This window comes from Cydia strobilella, chromosome 24, assembly GCF_947568885.1.
Source record: "Cydia strobilella chromosome 24, ilCydStro3.1, whole genome shotgun sequence".
In the NCBI taxonomy this organism is placed as follows: Eukaryota; Metazoa; Arthropoda; class Insecta; order Lepidoptera; family Tortricidae; genus Cydia; species Cydia strobilella.
In genome coordinates, this window is record NC_086064.1 from 3,423,902 (window position 1) to 3,449,036 (window position 25,135).

At 40.0% G+C, this 25,135-nt stretch overlaps 2 protein-coding genes across 2 annotated transcripts; both read left to right on the top strand.

Moving 5' to 3' along the window:
- The first annotated feature begins 4,451 nt into the window (after positions 1-4,451).
- On the top strand, positions 4,452-23,120 carry LOC134752142 (uncharacterized). The gene is made up of 10 exons (XM_063687733.1): positions 4,452-4,579; positions 4,823-5,077; positions 7,644-7,848; positions 9,865-10,024; positions 12,264-12,484; positions 14,832-14,952; positions 16,214-16,398; positions 19,738-20,057; positions 21,093-21,233; positions 21,849-23,120. Exons 2-10 carry the CDS (start codon positions 4,824-4,826, stop codon positions 21,868-21,870), a joined length of 1,629 nt encoding a protein of 542 aa, XP_063543803.1. The 5' UTR covers positions 4,452-4,579; position 4,823; the 3' UTR covers positions 21,871-23,120.
- Positions 23,121-23,715: 595 nt separating this feature from the next.
- Positions 23,716-25,090, top strand: LOC134752042 (methyltransferase-like protein 17, mitochondrial). Its single transcript, XM_063687603.1, has one exon. It carries the CDS (start codon positions 23,755-23,757, stop codon positions 25,072-25,074), a length of 1,320 nt encoding a protein of 439 aa, XP_063543673.1. The 5' UTR covers positions 23,716-23,754; the 3' UTR covers positions 25,075-25,090.
- The last annotated feature ends 45 nt before the right edge of the window (positions 25,091-25,135 follow it).

Here is a 25,135-nt window from a genome sequence, read left to right on the forward strand (position 1 = left end):
GCATTTGCACTCACTTTTGACACCTTTTGATGGAAGTGTCAATCAATGTCAGAATTTTGACAAACCCGATAAATACACAGCCAAATAATGCGCAACCCAATGCGAGGCCTGTTTCAATGTGTTTTCCCAAGGTAATAAAAAGGTTGGCTTTGCGAGGCCCCCCTACGTGCGAGGCCGTGGGCGAAGGCCTCTTTTGCCGACGCCTAGCTACGCCATTGCTCTCAGACCGAATTTCTGAAAAAAATCAGGACACTCCTCCTTTCGGGCTTCCCTTTGCGTGCACTAGCACAAATAAGATAATGACATAATGACTTGCATTTTGACAACCCTAAATAGCCGAAAGGGATAGTGCAATACATTAAAAAGGGACAGCGTGATTCGCCCCTGAATCGCTGTTAAACTTCGGTTTTGTACCGTAATACGTGTACGGTGTACGGTAATACCGGTAAAATAGAGTAAAAGGGCCATCCTTGGTTATATGTCAACCATGAGATTCATGCATTCGCGGCTCGTGGCTCCTCAGAATAATGACTAAAGCAAAGAAGCCGGGCAAAAATAAAAGCTTGGTAAAAGATATCGTATTCACAACACGTTATTACTTTTTGTCTATGAGTGAGTGAGACAACAATCCGCAAGTTCTTTCGTTTTTTTCAGTATTGTCATAAGATGAACTGAGGGAAATGTCAAATGGTTCTATGTGGTTCTATAATATAATCCAGCCAAATAAAATATAAGTTCGTTATTTCACAGGTAGGTGTCAACTGTAACAACTTGACATAGTCGTATTATTTTAGTTGAAATATTTCGGGATGTTTCAGCGGTCATCTTGGTTTATTTTAATTATATTCTTGCTATTCCTGAAAGATTGTTGGAAAACGTGTTGAGTTTTTATTTGTAATGGTTTGAAGTTCTTTTTGTAATAATGTCTTGTGTGATCGAGGGCTGTAAATCGCATACAGGAAGAAAAGAAAATACGCACGAACCGATAACCTTTAATCGGTGAGTTTTGTTCAATTTTGAAGAAATTAATTTATAGGACCTGACCCTAAACATAGAAATCGATATATTGTTTATGTAATTATTACTTTCATTCAAGTCTATATAGATTTTTGCATAAATTTTCGAACTTTTCTGCTAAGTATGAAAGGTTATATTTTTGGCATAGTGATGTATCGACCTCAGATCAATAACCTATCGACATTTACAGCTTTCTTATAGTTTGGCCCAGGACTGTCTCATTTTAATTGATGAGTACAGTCAAGGGCATAAATATATATACATTCCCAAAGTCTCAAAAATATGTGTACGCTCAGACAATAAAATCGTGTTCACATATTTTTAAGCCATTTGTCTGGATCGATATTTTTGCCTTCGACTGTACCTATAGTTTTCTTTGTTCTTACTTACTGACAGATTGTGTTTGCCAGACTATAGTTTAATACTAAAAACCGGTCAAGTGCGGGTCGGACGCGCGCACCAAGGGGACCGTACTTTTTAGTATTTGTTGTTATAGCGGCAACAGAAATACATCATCTGTGAAAATTTCAACCGTCTAGCTATCACGGTTCATGAGATACAGCCTGGTGACAGACAGACGGACAGCGAAGTATTAGTAATAGGGTCCCGTCTTTACCCTTTGGGTACGGAACCCTAATAAAAAAGACATTAATGATCATTGATGAATGTTCCTTTTATTAATATTGTTGGTCACAAAACTCAACTTTTTATTTCAGATTTCCAAAGGACGAGGAATAGGGGATATTACTGCAATGTTCTGCCACCAGAGTGCAGCACTAGCTTTTTTAGTGCACCGTATCGTAACTTATTCATACTGTACCTTTAACAGGTTTTGAACAAGTTTTCAGGGGACCTACCGGAAAACTCGAATCCGAAATTTCGTTATCTAGCTGCCTCTTTATCGCTCGAATACGCAAGAGTGACAGAGATGTTAGATAACGAAAGTTCGATTTTCTTGTTTCGCGATAGACCCTCAGATTGTGATAGTGGCGCCACCTACGCCGAGTTTCGCGTAATATTCCCTATTATTAAATATAAAAAATATATTACACGAACGTTTTTTTTTTCATTTCCTATTTGGTACAGTCAGCTGCACAGAAAAGGTACCCCACGTCCATACTAATTTACAGAACTTTGTATGCAGGGGGGGTGCCTTTTCTCTGCAGCTGACTGTACATGACTAGAAACTATACTTAGTCTTTTAGCATTAGAAAAAATGGTAAACCATTTCCACGTGTCTTTTTATTGACAAGTTTTTTTATAAATATAGCAATATTTTACTTATGAAAGCAAAAGTATGTAAATGATCGTATATTATATTTGTTGCGACTTATTTTCAAAGTGTTTTTCGATAAAACGACACGTTAAGATCGCTCGCCTTCTTTCTAATGATAAAAAAACGAGAGGTATAGTTAGACGGTTCTGAGTGGTAGACTGCAAATGAGATAAAAGCTATATTAGGGACATGCATTAATCCTCATATCAGGCGGCTCTTTGATTCCAAGGATTGCATAATTTTTATACTTTTTAATGATTTTTAGAATATGAAAATTATAAAAAGTATAAAAGTTATGCAATCCTTGTATTCCACGCATTTCATTTCATTTCAACGAGCCGCCTGCTACAGATTTCTTGAAATTGCCGCGTTTTTTCAGGTTCAACTTTCATTAGCCAGATCAATTTGCCAATTTCGTGATTATTCTTTTACACGGCACATAAACTTATGCATAATTTATCGATATAAAAAGTCGACACAGTCACATCCCTAGCAAATTATCAAACTTATGACACCGTACGTAAATGAGAAATAACAAGCATATATGCATCTCTTTTCGGCACATTATCTAATTCGTAAGGAAGTAAAGTACGGGTATACATATTTGCGAAGCATTTTTGCCCGACTTCTATGCTTTAGTCATTATTCTGAGCGTGGCTCGGCTCGAGATCGTAAAGGGTCCTCCACACTCATGCGCGAATCACGGCGCGAAGCCGCGAACGCGAGTGTGGAGGGCCCAGTACCGGCCCGAGTCCTTGATCAGGGTAGAGCGAAATGGGGTTTTGGCGCCCTTCGTTAAAGCTTTTTACCCTTTTTACCCGACTGCCAGTGCCAAAGGAGGAGGGTAATGTTTTTCGAGTGTATGTATGTATGTCTGTTTCTTTGTGGCCTCCTGTAGCCTAAACGGCTTGATGGATTTTGATGTATGAGGTATCGTTAGATTCGTCTTGATCACGGGAGTGTCATAGGATACATTTTACCCCGAAATTTCTACAGGAACATGTTCACACGCATCAGCAAGCAATGAGCAAATAACTTGTTCTGCAACTCCCGCGTACCTCTCGCGTAGCGGTCTGGTAGCGGGCAAAGAAGGGCGTGGCCTGCCTTGTGGCGCGTGGTGCGGTACGGAGGGGGATATTCTCGAGTCTACAACCCGAACGCGGGCACACGCACACGCATGACATGAGGGCACACGTCGTCGTTGACGGTCGACTTTTCTAAGTGTTTTTTTTTCGATACTTCCTCGTCCAAAGCGAAAATTATAAAGTAATAACTTGTTCTTTTTTTTCAACTAAAAAGTTATAAATAAAAAAATAATTATAATAAAAAAACAGAAAACCCGACTGCACACTAAAAAGAGGCAAACAAGCCCCACAAGAAGTATTGTTTATTCAAATGCTAAAACCAAGCTATGGAATACCGTTTAAACAATACAAAAAATGCACTATGAAATGTGTATGTAATCGATAGTTAAATAAATAAAAACTTATTCTAAATACTAACTAAACTAACTTAATGTATTATTTTCAAAATTGCTTTCTCTGGGTTAGACACAAAGAGTAGTATAATAGACATGAGGAGTATTATTTATGGTATATTGTACAAAAAAAACAGCCATATCGTATCTGGAGGACTTGGTATGTTTCGAAAATTCTTTTTGTTTTAATTAAAAAAAATGGCCGAAATGTAATGATGATATATTTTTAGAATCGCCTCAAAAAGCCCTTTCGTATGATACCACACACGATAGGTTTTGGATTTTTTTTTCCATACAAAAAAAATATGTTTTACCACTCCCCCCACAGGGATTTTTTTTTTAGGAACTGTGGGTCAAACATTTTATTTAGACCTCTAGTATGCGTGTGCCAAACGGCTAACCTGTACATCGATTTGCGGGTTTTCTTTGTAATTGGGGTCGAGCGGCTTCCACTACATTGTGATAAAAACCGTCCCTTTTTAAGCGCGCTCTAGATTACGCGGCGCGAAGCTGCGAACGCGAGTGTGGAGTCGATTTCGCTGATTAGCGAACTAGACTCAACACTCGCGTTCACGGCTTCGCTCCGCGATTCACGCACGAACGTGGAGCGCCCTTTAGATTACACATCGTCCGAAACTGGGGATACGGGCTGGTAACACTGCCGGCAAGCCAAGCCAATAACCCCCGTTCACATGCTTCCGTTTGTGGATGCCTCGTGGATGCTTTCCGAGACTTGTTAAGTGTAATTCCTCATTCTGGTAGTTCGAAAACTGGTGTACCTTACGCAAAGGGAATAATTAATTGTTCAGGTGAGTGCACTTAAAAAATTAGCTGTTACTTGCAAGAAGGTATTCTAACTTTACATGCTTTACATCAAATCTTTAATAGTACTTATGAGCTATAATAATGCTGATATATGTGGATGCACTACTGCAGAATACCTGTCTAGACTTTCGAGTGCTATTAAATTTGTCTCAATTGTGGATGTGAGCCGCATACTAGGGCGTAATATTAATAATACCAGATATAAATATTTCAAACTGTTTAATTAGAATGTTGCCGGAACCCCATGATTGGCAGCTACAGTATAAGGATTTGAAGCCCCGGGTTGCTCATCTGCTGCAGTCCGGCTTATGGTCAGACTGTTCCTTCCTGGTGGGTTCGGAGGTGGTGCCAGGTCACAAGTTGATGCTGTCATTGGCATCCCCGGTGTTTGAAGCCATGTTTTATGGCACTATAGCGGAGACAAACAACCAACTGATACCAGTCACAGATATACAACCTAAAGCTTTTAAAGCACTTTTAGAGTAAGTGTCATCTGATCTTAAATTAAGTACTAAGTATACCTACTTTCTTGTGTGCTATAATATAAAACTTTGTAAAAAAAAATGTTTAAAGTTCATGAATTAAATGTCATGTCTTATACAGTAAGATACCTGTAAAAGAGGCAAATTGTTAATGTGTCGGTGATATGGGCCTTATGTATGAAGTTAGAAAGCACATATTATGCTGTGTAGAACATTTAAGGTGTTTAATCTTTATTTTTTATTTTTTACTATTTGTTGTATGTATGTTTGAAAGTATTATGTCACCTCTTTATCTTATATGTAGAAAAGAATATAATAATATAATATAAATATAAATAATATAGGACATTCTTACACAAATTGACTAAGTCCCACGGTAAGCCTAAGGAGGTTTGTGTTATGGGTACTCAGACAACGATATATATACGGTGTTTCATGACCCACTGAAAACCTAAAAACAGTTTGTTCAGAATCGATAGGAGAATCGATTGTGCTATGTTTTAATGGGGGTAATTTTTTTATTTATTATTTTTACATGCTCAGTCTACAAGTTTGTAATGCAACAATATCAATAACTAGCATTTGACACGTTATTTGTCAATGAGCAACACCCTTAACTGGCCATTGGTAAACCTTATCTCGTTGCAGTAAGGTATGCAAATGGTCAGTTAACAGTGTTTACGATGGTAACTAGCAATTGTTTGATGTCACTAAAACGACAAAACGACGAAGTATCTTGTGTAGAATTACCAGTCGAATAGAATTGTTAAGAAAACTAAACAATGAATATATTTTTTAAATTATTATTGGATTAAACAATTACTCAAGATAAGTTTAAAATAAAAAAAATCTGTTGGGGTGTCTCAGGTTTTCAGTGGCTCAAGTAAGACCGAGTATAATATATAAATACTTAAATACATAGAAAACACCCATGACTCAGGAACAAATATCTGCTCATCACACAAATAAATGCCCTTGCCGGGATTCAAACCCAGGACCATCGGCTTCATAGGCTGGGTCACTACCCACGAGGCCAGACCAGTCGTCGCAGAAAAGAATAAGTTTTAGTTGGTGGAGTAAAGGTTCCATCTATATCATCTATATACCTATAAGCCCTTTATCCTGAACTCAGATTTTTCTTCCTTTCTTTGGTAGTTTTCTATTTTTGTTATAATATGTCTCTAAGTTCAGTGTGCCTCCTGGCAAAGGCCTCCTCTAACTCCTTCCATTGCTTTCTATCATTCGCTATTTATTGTCAAAGAGCAATGGAGAGAAGCATGCTGGGAATCAAACGATAAGACAGACACAGAAATACAACTATAAGAGGAAAAACGGGCATACCAGATGTACTCTCAAAGATAGATCAACTGAAATGGAGGTGGACTGGGCATATGATAAGGAACAGACCTGAAAAATGGAGTAAGATAGTAACACATTGGTATCCTAGAGACGGTAAAAGGAATAGAGGAAGACAGTACAAGAAGTGGGAAGACGAACTCAAACTGACAGCTTGTCCAAACTGGAGAAGAGTAGCGAATGATAGAAAGCAATGGAGTAAAGGTTAACTTTGGATTAATCCATGATTGATATTATATATAACATGTGGTTCCATTTAGGATAAGGCAGAACAAAACATACTGCTATCGATGAGACAGGTCAAAAGGTATTATGTTAAAAAGACATTTATTTACATACAAGATATATACAGTGGTACTACGTAAACGAAATTAATAACTAGCTTAAATCTAAAATAGGCCCTTGAGGCATTGTACCAAGGATGCTGGCGGCATTTCCCCGCTGTATCGCAATGCTGATACGTTGTGCGAGAAAGCCGCCAGCTCTTCGGTCACCAGTTACGTCAACCAGACGCTTCGCGATTTCTGCAAACAACTTATGCGCGCTGGGACCCCATGGACCTAGAGTTTCAACTCCAAATGGAACGAAATGATACTCTCTACCGAGGCTCTTATATTTATTACGTTTTAAAATTTCGGCGCTTTCCGCCGCTCCGCCCGCTTTTACATTAGTCCGTTGGAGGTGGGACGGTGCCAGTGTGTCTACGCAGGTAGCATCCCACACCAACATCCGTCCCAAGCTCCAAGGAACCAAGGACATCCCATCGGGCCTCTTGCCATCATCTCTGATAATGCCAGTCGGCTCAAGAAGAGCGGGTACATTGATGGTGGCAAGAGACCGACGGATTATGTCATTAAGCCACGCATGTCTTGAAAAACGGCCGGCACTTTTTTGACAAGATAATCCATGGTGTCCCAGTCGGTCCACGTCCGTGCCACAAGAGCATATGTGTGGCGTACACACCGAAACCCCGAGTCGCAAACCAGTCGCCAGTCTAAGGGAGGCCGGATCCAAGAAAGTACCAGTATTAGGCGAAGGATGGGCATGTAGCCAGTAACCCGCTTCCCGGGCTCCGACCGCCAAAAGCCTCGCGCGGTCTGGACCTGTACAGTTGTTTAGGAGAATATTGTAAGTTAAATCACAGTAAACATTATCCCAACTCCTTTGTGAATTTGGGTGTGTGTTAAAAATAACTAAATTTATATTTTAGGTATATCTACACAGACAAGTTAAACGTCAGTTGTGTGGTAAACGCCTGTGGGCTTTACTATGGAGCCAAGAAATACATGCTGCCCCACCTCATGAAGAAATGTCTCCTCTACATCTTGTCTTCTTTATCTCCAAATAATGTATGCTGCGTGTATGAATTCACAAAAGTCTTTGAAGTCCATGGTCTTTTAAAAACATGTAAACAGGTATGACTTTATTACTCATGTCTAGCCTAGCTTCCTAAGGCCCACGCCCCACCATACAAAAAAAGCCATTTGAAATTAAAATCAATTGTGAATAACTTGATTTGGAAATATGGATGATTTTCTTTTAAACTGAAATAAATGTCATATACTAAGAAAAAGTGACCAAGGCCTCCAGTGCCCCAGGCTGGAATCGAACCAGCGTCCTCTGCTATCCAGGCCGGTGCCTGTGCCATTCGGCCACTGGGCCACAGCGGCATAGGTCGAAATTTTCCAAATATATGTACTTGCAATCTAATACTTCTAACAGTATTGATTTTCTTTTGTTTTGAAATCGAACGAAACAAAAGAAATGCAACTTTGTTCCAATTTAAAATAAAAAATCTTTATTGCCACACCTTAGGAAAAAATCTACAATTTATGAAAGGATAGCTTAAAAATACAATATAAACTAAACTTAAACTTAAATATCAACTTAACATAACATAATAACTATTAACTTAAATCTATGGTGAGGCAAAGGGTCCCAATCTCAGCATGTGCGGTGCCAGAGGGCTCCGCGCTAATTTTCAGACTGGTCCCGGGACGGTTGGGGTCGGTCGCTACTATCATAATGTACCCTTCTTAGGTACAGCTCTATATTTATAACTCTATGTGTATTTGTGTTATTAGTGTGCGTATATGGATATGTGGGGCTGATATGTGGATGTAGTGTAGGTAAGAATGTATTTTGTACTGTGTGTGTGTATCATGTTTTGTTCATGTGTGTAATAGTTCAAATTACCTTGACGACTCTTTATTGAAAAACACTTGAAAAATAACTGCTATGTATCGAAATTTGTCTAGTTTAATACTTGGTAGTTACCAGGAAACTCGCAAATTACACCAACTTTTGGGACTTTGAAAAAGTAAATATCTCTGCTCTAATTTGAAAGGGGATGCTGTCTGCCTGGGTCCAATGTCCGTAGGAAATAAGATTATTAACCTAATTACATTAAAATAAACATGGGTAATGCTGCAAAAACCCTTCTATGAATATTATAAATTAATTGTAAATTAATCACAAGCTTTTATTTCACTTTCAATGTATGTAAGTAGGAATGTACACTCGGGTCAAATCATGCAAGATAAATTAAACCAACTTTCTATTATTCGATTGAGCTGAAACTTCACTAGGCACTTACAAACAGCAACACTGTTAACTGTCCATCGGTGGACCTTATTACAGTCGCCATCAGATATATCGGAGCGGCCAAGGTGCTCACAAATATCTGAACACGCCTCTATTGTCAAGGCGCTAGGTGCGTGTTCAGATATTTCATGTAATGTTTTGTAATAAAACGTTTCTTCAGTTAATTCTTGTTTCTGTTCATCTGTACATTGTAAATAATTTCCTAATCCAATACAATGTATAACTTCAAACATGTATGATTGATCTTCATCTACTTCATTTAAATAACTACGTGACAACAAATCTGCAATATGCATCAAGCGGCCTTTTAAATATTTAAAATCAATATCGTATTTTAATAATTTTAGTTTAAGTCTTTGTAATCTAGCAGAAGGGATTTCATGTATTCCTTTCTTTAATAAAAATAATAAAGTTTCCAACGGTTTATGATCATTAAGGACAGTACATTTTTTTCCATAAATGTAAAAATGAAACTTTTTCGTGGCCCAAACTACACTCAACAACATTAAACCAACCTCCAACCCGATCCAACAGATATTTTTGAGGCGTAAGGTCAACCCGTGGACAGTTAAGAGTGTAAGCGATGGTACATAATGTAGGTTGGGTGACGGTGACAATGCAATATTATGGACATTATGGTACTACCGAGCTGATTTGATTTGATGATGAACACAAGAGGTTACAAGTTTGTGATAATAAAGCGCACCCCAAATGGGGGCATGTTAGAATTGTCTCGATGAGTATTAGTTGCCAGTGGAAAGAAAAGTACGGTCAGCGATAAAAGCTTGTATCACTAATGATTCTTTTGACAAAATACTATGTTTCAGATGATACAGGTTAATGCCAGTGAGGTGTTGAAAAACAGCAACTTTGAGGAGGTGGAGCTGAGCACAGTGCTGGAGGTGTTCTCGATGGAGCGTCTGCGCGTGAGCAGCGAACTGGAACTGTTCGCGGCGGTGGACCGCCGCACGCGCACCTTATCAGAAGGTAAACGAAATATTAATATTCCTTTTCATTTCTCGTGCTCTGAAAGTGGTTCATTTATCTAAGCGGACTGAAAGATCACTTTCAGTGCCCCGTATCAACGTATCAACGTTTGATAGGTTCCTTAATTAATTTATTTTATTTTATAACGAGAAAAATTTGGGTACATATGACAAGTTATTATATAGATATACTTCAACGCATTTTTTACGGCGTAAATAACAAACAAACTTATTTTCACTGTGTGCTGTGACGTCACACGGCGCGCGGTTTTTATATGGGGCATTTTGACACGCCGCACCTACGTACTGCGTGTGCGTGCGCCACATTAACCTACAACCAAAGATAGATATAACTCCGTAATAGATGTTTACAGTCTAAGGAAAAAACGTGCCTCGAAAATCAAGAAAATTTGATTCTCGTTCAGAGGGCGCCACTGGTTTTGGCCCACTGTCGTATAGATGGCGTTGACTGTTTCGTTTGTTATTTAACAATTTTAACGCATATCAGTGAAACAACATGGGTCAAAATCATAAAAATAATTAATGCATTTAAAAAAAATCATTTATCTATATTTAAATACATTTTATCGTATTTTTATAAATCTTAATTTTTAGTTTTAAAGTGTGTCGACAGATGGCAGTGAATTTACTGGGGTTACAAAATTTACTATGACAGTACCGCTCTAGTATAAGTTACTCTATGCCTACAACCTACTTTCCCAATTTGGCAGTTTCTGGGGTACAATAGATAGCAGGTTTTGTTAGAAACATTTGACTGGCATTTTCCAAAAACATCATGCATGTAGAGGCAGTCTGGGCATAGTGAACACCAGGTGAACACCTTTACCTTTGACTGGATATAACCGGAAAGCTTAACAAGGTAGAAATGAAAAAAAAAACGACGTCAGTCTTTATTTAACCAACTTTAAAATAAAAACAACATTAATCTTTAATGTTTAACTATTTCTGTAACTTTGAACAAAACATGAAAAACATATTTTATTCGCTTTGCGACAATGCCGGGCAAAGTGTAAGAGGACAGGCCCCCGGGCAAAGCAAATATCAGCCATAAAATCGAACGAACTTCTGATTATTTTTAACAACATTTAAGATTTCACTTTGACACACAACACTCTGACAAAGGGCTGTATATTAGGAACCATGGGAGATAGGTATTCCAAACTTTCAGAAAATGTTATTTTTACTGTTGTTTTTTGAAATAATTATCAAATTTTTTTATTAAAAATATGGGTCTTCATAGAAGGAACTCCGACTCTCCGACCCTATGTCGGTAATAATGGCCGCCATCTTAATTATCTCACTTCCGGTCAAGATTTCGATCGAGCAATCATCAAATTCGGATTCAGCGGGGTCAAATTTGGTTTAAAAATCCGGTTGCCAAAAAGTAATATGATTTGCCAGTCGAAATCGATTTTTTTCAAAACCATGACGAGACATCACATTTTAATCAACACAATAACTTTTTAATAATAATAATTTGAAACATTTATCACAAGTACAAGTAACTTTTCATTGACTTCATAAACTGTACACTATAGACCTCCTCATCTTTTTCGATGACGCCGCGCGGCGACCCTATACAATGTGTGGCCTGTGGTGGTGTTTTGTATGTATCATTTTAACATCATGTTTTACACGGTAAACAATAAACTTATTATTATTATCAACAAATTAAAGGCTACTCCTCAAACTGACCAACATTTCGTATTTTTCATACAAAATAAATATTACCTTCAATGTACGTTATTATCATTGTGATTGACATTGCCTATTACACCTTAAACATAACAAAATTCGCAATACATTGCGTCTTGGAAAAAACTTTAAAGTGTATTAAAAATCAAAACACAAGTTATTTACCTAAACATTATGGACGTTGTCTAGTGTGAGCCCTAATGTGGCTGGCAAGGCCAAACTTGCTCTAAATAAACTATTGCGCGCGTGACAATAAAGTTGGCCAGCTGCGTTGAACGTGTACACGTAGGAGGGCTTACGATTTTTTCCCGTTTTATGCCTAGGCTTGTGAGGCGGTTATCTTCAAATGCAACCGCTCCCTACAGCGCCAGCCGCTCACAGTGCAAATGAACCCGAACGTTGTATAGACATGCGGTGCGACGAAGACGAACAGGTCGGGATTGGGAGGCCGAATTCGCTTTGCCTGGGGTGTTCACTTTACCCGACCTTCCCCTAGTTAATTCGTCCGTTTCACTTTCTCACAGATGGTGATCAAAAGATCCGGAATGTGCTCGGAAAGATCCGTTTCCTCACGCTGACGCCGCAGCAATTCGTGGAGGGTCCGGCGAAGTCTCCGCTTTTCACTAAGGACGAGGTCTTGTCGGTCCTCACCAACATTGTGTCAAGCAACTCCCATTTACCGCTGCCGGACGGTTTCAGCGCCTGCCGCGTGCCTCGCAGCCTGCTCGCTGGATCGGCAGAAGGGGTAAACTTCATGACGCAGGTAGCAAAGTGGCGTCAGCGACGTTATAATGACGTAATTATGACGTCGTTATGACATCATTATGACGTCGCTGACGTCATAAAGACGTATAAATGCTACCTGGGGAGCTCCGGAATGGTCTGAATCTATTTGCTTTGATTTTGTTTGATATTTTACAGTTCGTATTCTCCTTGTGTTGGTATGGTGAAAAACGTTTGTGTTTCACTCGGTGGCAAAATTTGGTTAACCTCTCGTGCTAATATTGATACCCGAGCAAGCGAAAGATTCCAAAAATAAACCACGAGCGTAGCGAGTGGTTCGAAAAATGGAATCTTGAGCGTTGCGAAGGTTTCAAGGCACGAGGGTTAAACAACAACTTTGCCCCCTTGTAAAACAAATAACTATTTCTTGCATCTTTGACAATCATTTTTGACATTTTTAACCGACTTCAAGATTTCAAAAGGAGGAGGTTCTCAAGTCGGTTGTATGTTTTTATTTTTATCGGAAGTATATACATACAGATTGGTCCCGTTTTTGTCAAAACGCAGTTCTGATGATGGGATCCATGAGGAATCGAGGGAACTCCTCAAATGTTAAAGGCAAACATATAGTGATTTTAGTATTTTCATCAACAAATCAAGCATTTACATTTAAAAAAGTGACGTTTGAAGAAGTGGAACTGCTGATGATGATCAGAACGGAACTCTTCAATGACGCATAGTTCACGTTTGGCGATTTTTCCACTTCGTCATGTTTGTTAAGCAAGTTAGGTTTTCAAGACACATTTTTGTCAAGCTCGAGTTCTGATGATGGGATCCATGAGGAATCGAGGGAACTCCTCAAATGTGAAAGGCGATAGTGATTTTTGTATTTTCATCAACAAATCCAGCATTTCCATTTAAAAAAGTAACATTTGATGAAATGGAATTGCTGATGATGATCAGAATGGAACTCTTTAATGACGTATAGTTTACGTTTGGCGATTTCTCCTCTTCTTTATGTTTGTTAAGCAACTTAAGTTTTCAAGACACATTTTTGTCAAGCTCGAGTTCTGATGATGGGATCCATGAGGAACTGAGGGAACTCCTCAAATGTGAAAGGCATACATATTGTGATTATTGTATTTTCATCAACAAATCCAGCATTTACATTTAAAAAAGTGACATTTGATGAAGTGGAACTGCTGATGATGATCAGAATGGAACTCTTCGATGACACATAGTTCACGTTTGGCGATTTGTGCTCTTCGTTATGGACCCAGACCCAAACTTGGACCCGGACTCGGACCCGGACCCGGGTCTGGACATGGACCCCAACTCGGACCCGGACCGCACTCGGACCCGGACTTGAACCCGGACCCCGACTCGGACCCGGACCCCGACCGAACTCGGGCCCATACTTGGACCCAGACAGCAGGAAACGGACACGGACTCGGATCCGAATCCAGACCTGGACCCGGAAATGCTACTAGAAAAGTGGGTTAATAGATGGGTGGGTGGGTTTGAACTGCGATTCTCACAGAACAGAACTGCTATCAGAAAAGTGAGTTAGGTTAGGTTAGAACTGCGACCCTTACAGAAACGAAATGGTACTAGAAAAGTGGGTGGTTTTACCTCCTTTTCTACATAATTAGGCAAAAGATGCTGTCTTTTTCATTTCATCGTCTGGAATCTAAGAGTGCACGATCAACAATAAGTAATCTTTCAACGGCATCCCCCATTGAAGTCGGTTTTTTTTCTTAAAAATTATTCTTCTTGTATACATCGGTCACATTCGGTGACTTTCAACGTCCGTGTCAAAGAGTCTTCTTTGTCTCCTTGCCAGAAGATAAAATAAATTAGTACAGTCGCCATCAGATATATCGGAGCGGCCGAGGTGCTCACAATATCTGAACACGCACTCTAACGCCTTGACAATAGAGGCGTGTTCAGATATTTGTGAGCGCCTTGGACGCTCCGATATATCTGATGGCGACTGTACCACTGAAAATTCGCAACATAGCGATTATGGCGAAGGTCAATTGAAACCTCGTTTTTAGGGTAAAAACGGGACCCTATTACTAAGACTCCGCTGTCTGTCTGTCTGTCCGTCTGTCACCAGGCTGTATCTCATCAACCGTTATAGCTAGACAGTTGAAATGTTCACAGATGACACAGAATAAAATAAATATTTATTTGGAGCTCCTATACAACAAACGTGATTTTTTTGCCGTTTTTTGCGTAATGGTACGGAACCCTTCGTGCGCGAGTCCGACACGCACTTCGCCGGTTTTTTATTTACTTATGTTCATCCCATCGATTGAAAATTACAACGCCCTTCTGTACCTAATGTTATATTATTGTCAACTCAGATGTTGAACATGGAAGAGGATTGTTGGCGCCGGGTGCTGAACTATGTACCATTGCGGGACATAATACTTTCGGAGCGTGTCAGTCGCGGCTGGCAGAAGATGGTGCTGGTATACCTATCAAGTAAGACATACAGACTAAACTGAAATAAAGAAAGTAATAAAAAATGTGGACCAGTAAGGCCACCCGGCTACGGCGATACCCCTCCCAAATTCTAGAGTATATAAATATAAATATTATAGGACATTCTTACACAGATTGACTAAGTCCCACGGTAAGCCCAAGGAGGCTTGTGTTATGGGTACTCAGACAATGATACACATAATATAAATACTTAAATACATAAAAAACACACATGACTCAGGAACAAATATCTGTGCTCATCACACAAATAAATGCCCTTACCGGGATTTGAACCCAGGACCATCGGCTTCACAGGCAGGGTCACTACCCACTAGGCCAGACCGGTCGTCTAAAATGCAATCTTTGAAAGGCTAGGCTTAGTCAATCTGTGTAAGAATGTCCTATAATATATATTTAACTATTTATTTAGGCCCCGGGTATGTCCTTAAACTGCGTCCGGATCCGGATATGTCCTTAAACTACGTCCAAAAGAGAGGTATGGGCACTGTGAATGACATCTCGCTTTGTGTGGTAGGGCACAGGACAGCGGATGTCATTCCAGATCTAGAGCAGAGCCCAACTGGGGAAGTACCTCCACCTTACAGAAAACCGCAGCCAAATAACACTAGACCCTACTCATAGTGTTGTGTTCCTGCCGGTAAGTAAGGTTGCCAGAGCTCAACGAGGGAGAGGAGTGTTAGGGTCGGCAACGCGCGTGTAATATCTCCGGTGTTGCAGGCGTCCATAGGCTACGGTAACTGCTTACCATCAGGCGGGCCGTATGCTTGATTGCCACCGACGTAGTATAAAAAAAGGCGCCTACAGAACAGAAATCCTGTCCAGCTAAACTCAAAAGTTTTTGTATTATTAATGAAGACATCGCCACACTTTGTTATTGCAAATGCCATATGTCATACAGATTCAGCTTGGTCCTACTCTACAATACAGAAATATTAGAATAAAGATAAGGATAAGAGAGGTTGGAAATAAAATGAGCTAAATGTCGCCCCATTTTTAAAAATCAACTGACTTTGCCGTTGTATTGTAAGTATTAATAAATAACTATTAGATCGGGGAAACCCTGAAGAAAGGCCAGGTCCAGAGCACCCAAAACCGGCGAGCGTGTATGAGGAATGTTATGAAAGTGACGGAAGCGAAAGAGGTATATCAGGATCGTAGCAAGTGGAAATCCGTGGTCTCTGCCTACCCCTCCGGAAATTAGGCGTGATTATATGTATGTGTATGTATTAATTACTTACAGGTATCAGTATTGGTATTCTGCCCAGTTGGGCATTGTGGCGGCATGTACCAGATGTGCGTTGGTTGGAGGTTGACAGCTCGTCGCTTGAGCTGTGCTGCCGCAAGCTTGGCGCGTCACTCGAGGTCGCGTGCTGCGCCAGCGAGCAGGATTTAAAAACAATCGCAGAACAGTGCCCTAACTTGAAAGTAGGTATATACAGGGTGGCTAAAAAATAAGTGCATTCCCGTTGCCAGGTAGGTTTTGGGATTATACTGAGCAACTTTTACTATGGGACCAACCACGAAATCGCGAAAAAAAATTGTACTCTCCCATAGAAAATGCACAAGCCAAAATGTATGAAACAGCCAAATTTTTTTTCGCGATTTCGTGGTTGGTCCCATAGTAAAAGCACAGATTAATAAATAGTTACTACGTAACAGATACATCATTCCCATACAAAAGCGAAAATACCTACTCTATAATAGCCTACAAAAACTTAATAATAATACCTGCTGCTCAGGACGAGAAGAAATGTACCATAAGTATGGCGCACAAAGAGTCGAGACTGCCTTGCTCGCCGTGCGAGTCACGTGCCAACGCGTCATCGTAAGAATGCGCTAGGGTTGTACTGTTACTTATGTTATTATTGTAATAAAACGAATGTTGCGAATCAACCATATTTTATATTAGTCAATCAAATATTTAAAAACAACACTTATAATACCTGACTCAAAAAACTCCTTAATTTACGATTTATCTACTTATGTTCAAAGAAATAAATAGTGACAAAATTCATAAATATAGATTTAAAATACTACTCACCTTTCTTTGTCTCTCGGAAATGAAAAAACCGGCCAAGTGCGAGTCGGACTCGCCCACCGAGGGTTCCGTACTTTTTAGTATTTGTTATTATAGCGGCAACAGAAATACATCATCTGTGAAAATTTCAACTGTCTAGCTATCACGGTTCATGAGATACAGCCTGGTGACAGACGGACAGCGGCAGCGGAGTCTTAGTAATAGCATAGAGTAACTTATACTAGAGCGGTACTGTCATAGTAAATTTTGTAACCCATGTAAATTCACTGCCATCTGTCGACACACTTTAAAACTAAAAATGAAGATTTTTAAAAATACGATAGAATGTATTTAAATGTAGATAAATGATTTTTTTATTTGCATTCATTATTTTTATGATTTTGACCCATGTTCTTTCACTGATATGCGTTAAAATTGTTAAATAACAAACGAAACCGTAAACGCCATCTATACGACTGTAGGCCAAAACTAGTAGCGCCCTCTGAACGAGAATCAAATTTTCTTGATTTTCGAGGCACGTTTTTTCCTTAGACTGTATCCATTTATTACGGAGTTATATCTATCTTTGGTAATAGGGTGCCGTTTTTACCCTTTGGGTAAGGAACCCTAAAAAACGAAAAAAATTTCTTTTGTTTTTTGACTTTTACACCCATCTACTGCACAATAATTACGTGGTTTCGGCATTTCGAAGCGTAAGCGCGGGAAACGTGCGGTACGAGCGCTCAGGCGGGCGTTCGGCGGCCCTCTGTCGATTATATCGTCGACGATACGCCGAGCAGTAGGCATATAGCGCGTGGCTTTGAGCGAGTGAAGGAGGCCTGGTAAAAGTTGCTCAGTATAATCCCAAAACCTCCCTGGCACCGGGAATGCATTTATTTTTAGCCTCCGTGTATAAATAATGTTCATGGGTAATATCTCTTGCTGTGACTACGTAGTACAAATTCAACACTAACCCTTACTATCTACTACCCAGGGACCGGACAACCCTTTCCGCGATAAAAGCATTTCAATGGGCGTCCCTTAACTCGGCTAACATATTAAAGGCTTTCCAGTTTAAACTGAAAGCCCATTTATACCCCTTTGACTACCCCTTACCGAAAAGCTTAGCCAAAAATAATGTCGTATTTCAGCCTTGCGTGAAAGAGACAGGATTAAGTATATATCTAGTCAATGAACGCCGCCGCCGCCGCCGCCGATCGCTCGGATTCGAGTAATGTGTGCTTTATGAACAAGGTAGACGATTTAAATTAGTACGCTTATATTCTAAAAGGAAGCCCTTTATAAGGCTAACCCTTATAAGCGATATGCAAGGTGTAGGTGAGCGGATGATAAGGGTTTTGTAAGGGTATTTGGGCTACCGATTACTCAAACGGGTTAGCTTTGTAAGGGTTTAGAAGCAAAATGAAAGGGTTTCGTCTGGCAAAGGGTATGGTGAGTTAAGCCTTATGCAAAACCCTTACAAAACCTATGTAAGGGATAGCGGGCCGGTCCCTAGCCACAATGCGTAGGTGCGCGGTGCGGGGACTTTAAAGCCTGGCCAGGAATATATGATTTCACTGGAACTAATTTTTTCATACTATACTGAATTGTCACCCTATACATGAAAATAACAGCGCCCTCTTGACAATGATCATATATTATTGGTCAGGCTTTAATAAAAAAAGTTTCAATCAGCAAGTTCTAAAGTTATGGTTTTCCCTTAATTTCATTTTTCTCATTGACCTATTATATTGCACACAGCTGTAAATATACTCATATTCATTTATTTCACAGTAATATTACATATTACACGTCACAATTTGATTTACAAGTTACAGATTAGATTATTATCATTATTACAGTTTCGGGTAGTAGGTATTAGTACATTATGATACAAGTGTGCTAAGTTGGTCATTAAACGCGAGGCGATATTGTGCGCGCGAGCTGTAAGCGAGCGCGCAATAAGAAAGCCGATGTGTGTAATGACCAATGCACACGCGTTTCATACGACGTTTTTCAATACACTTGCGAGAAAAAAAAAAGAAACAATCAAATTTTAATAGTTAAAACAGTTAGTATTGTGTGTTTCATCTTTCATACTCGTGCCGGCCGGCCGCCCCTCGCCCCGGCCGCGGGCGGCGCGGCGGGCGGGCCGGCCGGGCCGCGCACCGCGCAGGCGCGAGGAGCGCGCCGGTGCCCGCCAGTCCGACCAATTAAAGAAGGCTCCCTTTCCATGCATATTATTAGCAATCAGTTACCTTCTTAACTCAGTCGGATAATATAATGAAAAAGCACGAGTGGAATAATACACTGAAAGAGCACGCGTGTTTAATATCTAGGATAATGAGCCAAAAATCGGTGGAATAAAAACGTTGTTTTGAGCAAGTGTGTTGAATAAATAGTTACATATGTCAATTAATTTTACAATAGTGAGCATTATATAATATAAACTAGCGACCCGCCCCGGTTTCGCACGGGTGCAATGCTGATGTATTATACATAAACCTTCCTCTTGAATCACTCTATTTAAAAAAAACCGCATCAAAATCCGTGGCGTAGTTTTAAAGATCTAAGCATACATAGGGACAGGCAAACAGCAGGAAGCGACTTTGTTTTATACTATGTAGTGATTAAATTTGATACACCTGCGTAGGTTAATGTACATTAAGTTCTTTGTTTTGTATAGGAAATGGTTTAATTTTTGAAAAAATACACTATGAATAAACACTGTAATTCTGCCTATACAGCAAGACACCGAAATGGAATATGACGAAGCGCGGTCCGAAGCGACCTTCCGCTACACAGTGCAGAAGTTCCGCAGCCTCGAGGGCCCGGTATTGTCCCCACCCTGCTACGTGCGCAACCTGCCCTGGAAGATCAGGGTGATGCCCCGGCAGGCGCTCGACTCCGACCTGCTGAAGCGGAAAACGCTCGGCTTCTTCTTGAAGTGCAACGAGAAGAACGAGTCTTCCAGCTGGTCGTGTAACGCCATGGCAGAGTTGAGACTCATCTCGCATAAGCCGGACTGTGAACCGTTTTTTATGAAGATGGAGGTTTTGTTCTGCAGGTAAGAAGTGTGTTGTTTTATCTCTGTTATATACTACACAGACACGGTTTATACCCATCTGTCCCCGGCGGGAACAGATGGGTATAGTTTCATTCATTCGGTTTAGTTGCTATACTGAATAGTTAAAATAGGGATGTTGACATGAAACGCGAATATATAAAATACTAGGTTTTTACCATAGCAGGGAATATTTGAATGCTGAAAATCATATTTTGTATGTGTAAATAAGCGTAATAAATTAATTAAAAATAATTAAAAGTATTTAAAATAATGCCCGGCATTACGTGACTGCAAACGCAAATCAGAGCGCGTGACGTCACGGTGTGGGAAACACGCAAAGACAAGTTGTCAAACCAGCGGCGGTAGCACGGTCGCATTTTTATCGCTTGTCACCACGCCTGTCACGTTCTAACAAGTATGTAAGTGCGAAAGTGACGGGTATAGTGACAGGCGATAAAAATGGAACCATGCTGCGCCCGCTGGTGGTCCTCTGGCACTGACAGCAGTTTGTTTATCACATCGTTACGTCATCTAGATCACGTGACAGCTTGGAGCGTTTTTGCGCGAAATTTAAACAGTAAACTAATTAGTCAATTTTTTATTAAAAATTAATGAATAAAAATTAAACATATTTTATTTTTGCAATAATTACTTGTTTCTCTCACGCGCAAAACCACAATTCCAAGAAAAAAAACGTAGGTTTATAAATCTTGCGTCAAACGGATTAATCTTGCGTCAAACGGATTAATCTATCGTTGGCAGTGTTGGCACTTGATCGGTAAATCGGTATTCTGTACTCATGCTGGGTTGCTCATGCTCATTTCAGTTAGAAAAACTACCATACAAACCGCGACAAACGGCCAACTTAGAATTATTATGTCGCCAGCAGAAACATAATACGTATCTACATTTAATTTCATTGATATTTTAAACTACCATTCAAACTGCGACAGAAGAGTAACGGCCAACTTAGGATTATTATGTCGCCAGCAGAAACATAATACATTTAATTTCATTGATATTTTTTCTCAACAGTAAGAAGAACGGTTGGGGATTCCCCGACTTCATGAAGTGGGACGATGTCCTGGACCCGGAGAGGGGTTACATCAAGGACGACGCCATAACCGTCGAGGTGCACGTGACGGCACAGGCGCCCCACGGCGTGTCGTTGGATTGGTAAGTGGCTCCTTTGTCCAATAAGGGTAAGCAAATGATGACTTGTTTTCACGGCCCTCATTTAGGGGCTCCTGATCCTGGTACGGGGCTGGCTGTGAAACGTCAGGGTGAGGGATAAGGTTAGTTTTTTTAACTGAACGCCACGCCGATCGAGTGCGGCGCGTCATCGTGAACTATGTCTGAATGAACACCTGACAATGTGTTCTACACGTGCAGCGTCTGGACAGCGTCCAATATAATCATGGTTTCAGGATGTTGTTGGGGCTGTCCCGTTTCTGAAGCGCATCGGGCATGTTTGTGCAAGCTCACACGGATGACTACAATGCCATAATACGCAAGAGAATTGCCTCGCTGCTCTGCAGAGTGCGGGCCAGCTCCAACCCCATCCTGGCTACTGTTGCGGGCCGATACGACTCACCTATAATGCGGCATTTTGAGTGTGTCATAACCGCTATTAGGTGATAGTTGTTAGAATGTTATTGCTGTCTGTTTTTGTTTTGTCGCTTTCTGTTTTTTGTTCCACTAACACTTAGTTTTTAATCTTAATTGTTACTAACCATTATGGGCCAGTGTTGTCTTAAATAAATAAATTGAATTGAATTTAATATGTTACAGGTTTCGGAGAGCTGCATCGTAAAACTTGCCAGTAAAGGTCTAAAGAGATTGAGTCAACAAACTTACAGACACTCGATTTGATGTGGTGTGAAGATTTAAAATTCAGCCACTTATCTTCAGTGGAACGATTAAGGGGACTCGAGAAACTCAAATTGATTTTCGCTCCCGAAGAAATTAATGAAAATTTACATTTGTTGCTGCCCAATACGCCCACTGTGTGCGTGACAATGGCACGCGCCGTAGCACGCGCTCAGGCACAATGGCACACAATGGCCGACCGCTCACATAAAAGAAATAATTGGTTTTGTTTAACAGCTTAGGGTGTTAAGCGTAAAAATCATTTGAGAAGATTCATACTATACGAGAGCTAATTGTTTGTGGTTATGCTCATGAGTGTGAATATGAACACTTTTCGGGGGCGTCTGCAAGCTTAACCACTTAAAATTTCTGTTCTCCAGCCTCGTAGACTAGTGACGAACGCGGACTTAGGCCCCATTCGCACGAGAGCTTAAAAAGCGGTGCGTGTGCGACGCACCCATAAGTAAGAGCGAGAAAGCGATACCTCTTTCTCGCCTTTACTTATGGGTGCATCACACACGCAACGTTTTTTGAGCTCTCGTGCTAATGGGGCCTTAGAGGCCACATGGCGAAAAGCTGCAAAAAACTACAGTTTTGTTGCTATCTGCCTGCACTTGTAAGTTAGCAATGCATGATTTATAACAGAGAAGTTGAATAGTGCAATGCCGCACTAAAAGTATGCAGTTATATTGCATCTTCAGTGTACCTGTGTAAACTTTCATTAGAAATCAGTATATCTATCCCTAAAACGAGCTAGGCTTAAAACAAGGTCCACCCGATGTATATGTATCGAAGAAGATGAGGGAAGATGTCGATTCTACTTCCCGTGATCTATACAACATACTCCAGAAACTTTCAAATTGCGAAAAAAAGGTAAATGTGACGCGTGCACCGCGAGTAAAAACGTTGACGTCACAGTAATTTTGTCAGGCAATTCAAAATTTGTATCTGGTAACCCTAGTCACAGGCCGCACGGCTGCGAGCTGCGACAAAATGTACGGAAAGCATCGTGATTTCTTTTTTGTTATTTACGCCGTAAAAAGGATAATTATAAGGTTGCCAATGTCATAAATTTATTCTCGTTATGTTATAATAAAAGGAATCTAGTAAAAGTGTTTTTGATATGCATTTTAGATGGATTATTCCCACTAAATACCTCTAAGTTGTTACCAGTGGTAACTACTGGGAATTTTTTTTCCACCTTTTACCACTGTTAACTACTGGGAAAAAAAATCCCAGCAGTTACCACCAAAATTTTGTTAGCGTTCAATAATTACTAATAAAAACAGTATAAATATCAATATCACCATAAATCTAAAATTGGAGATTGACGCAAATTTCTTTTTTGACCTAATCGATTTGATCATCCCGTCTGGACTGGCCTGTGTGGAAGGTGGTCTGTACGTCTGTTAAGGACGCAGCTAGTCTGTGCGAAAAGAGAAGAGTCGCAATACATTACACGATTTCCACGACTCCTCTTCCCGAAAAGTCTTTCTATATACAGTTGGTCAAAGGACTGTCTCATTTCAAACATAGACAGAGAGAATTATACTATCTTTGTCTTATACTGGTACTAGCACCCAAAAGAAAAGGATGAGTATAGTTTTTTTGTTCTTGTTTACTGCCAATTTGGGTTGAACAACTATGAGACAGCGAGAAAGAGATATGCTGACTGGACCAAGGTCGCCGTCCGGTACGCCAGTCTGTTATTAGCTTTTATATTTTACAATAGGCAACACTGCATTATGTTATGTGTCAATACTGTCAATTAGACAGTGCTAAGGTGCTAAACAATAACACGCAAAAGTTAGGTTATAAGCTCCACAAAATGTTTAGAAAATTAAGAGTAACTCGTTTTTCAACGCTTTACTCCAACTATTCAATTAAAGTAGAGCTAGACACCAGTTTGAAAGATAAATTTGAAAGCAAAGAGTACAAGCCGCGCAAGCACCCGGGAACAACCCGAGTAAAAATAGCAGCGTTACCTCCAGATATAGTCAAGGCAATAAAAATAGTTTTAGACGATTCTGGGGCCCGTTCTATGCACCAGGACAGCATCAAGCTCAGCAACTACCTTCGATCACGCTTACTTCCACCAGAAGAAGGAGATATTGACCAGAAAGCAGCAAAAATACACGACAAAATTTCTAAGAAAGCATATTCGAAGATTGGGGATAATTTGACAGAAGACGAACTAAATCAGTTGAATAAGCAGGTGCAATCGAAAGTTTTTAACGTTTTAAAGGCAAATGTTTATCGTTGGGGTAATATTTCATATGACAAAGCAACATGCTTACAATATTTAATGTCTAGATCTGCACCCGAGTATGCCGTCCTAGTGCGTATATTAGATGAAATAAGAATGAAATATCCGGATTACAAGCCAAGAAGCTTCTTTGACTTTGGCTCAGGACTAGGAACGGGCACATGGGCCGTCAACAACTATTGGAACGGGGACATATTTGAATATTTCTGTGTCGATACCTCACCACACATGCATGATTTGGCCCGATTACTCTTATGTCAGGGGAAAGACAACGTAACTATGCCTTTGAAAGGCTATTTCCAACGTCAGTTCCTACCGGCATCAACAGATCTCAAATACAATATAGTTTTATCAGCATTTTCATTATTTGAACTACCAAGTATGCGAGCAAGATTGGAAACCATTCAAAAACTATGGAAGAAAACAGAAGATTTCCTGATAATAGTTGAGCAAGGGTCTAACGCTGGCTTCCAAATTGTGAATGAAGCTAGAGAATTCGTTTTAAATTTATCCAAAGGCAAAAACAATGGTTATGCATTTTCACCATGTCCAAATGATAATGTATGCCCAAGGTATTTAGAATTGAAAACACCTTGTAACTTCATTATGAAGTATGAATCGCTGCCATACCCTTCAAAATCAGACGTGTTTGCAGAATTATTCTCATACGTAATATTAAGGAAAGGTGTACGTCCATCCGATGATCCTCAGTGGCCTAGGATAGTGCGAGCACCCATTGTCCGCTCCGGGCACACCATTTGTAGGTTGTGTACGAAACAGGGGGAGCTGCAAGAGATCATATTTTCCAAGTCCAAGTTTGACCAGACCACGTACAGGTGCGCTAGGTCCAGTAACTGGGGAGACTTGTTGCCTGTAAAATAAACCATTTAAAATTTTATTGTTTTTGATTAATTACAATACAATAAAAATTGTTTTTATAGTA

Excerpts from the sequence above, each read along its gene's own strand:
- LOC134752042 (XM_063687603.1), top strand. The coding sequence starts at position 23,755 with ATGTTTAGAAAATTAAGAGTAACTCGTTTTTCAACGCTTTACTCCAAC.
- LOC134752142 (XM_063687733.1), top strand. The coding sequence starts at position 4,824 with ATGTTGCCGGAACCCCATGATTGGCAGCTACAGTATAAGGATTTGAAG. Across the intron at positions 5,078-7,643 it reads GCTTTTAAAGCACTTTTAGA|GTATATCTACACAGACAAGT; the intron begins GTAAGTGTCATC and ends TTTATATTTTAG. Across the intron at positions 20,058-21,092 it reads ATGGAGGTTTTGTTCTGCAG|TAAGAAGAACGGTTGGGGAT; the intron begins GTAAGAAGTGTG and ends TTTTCTCAACAG.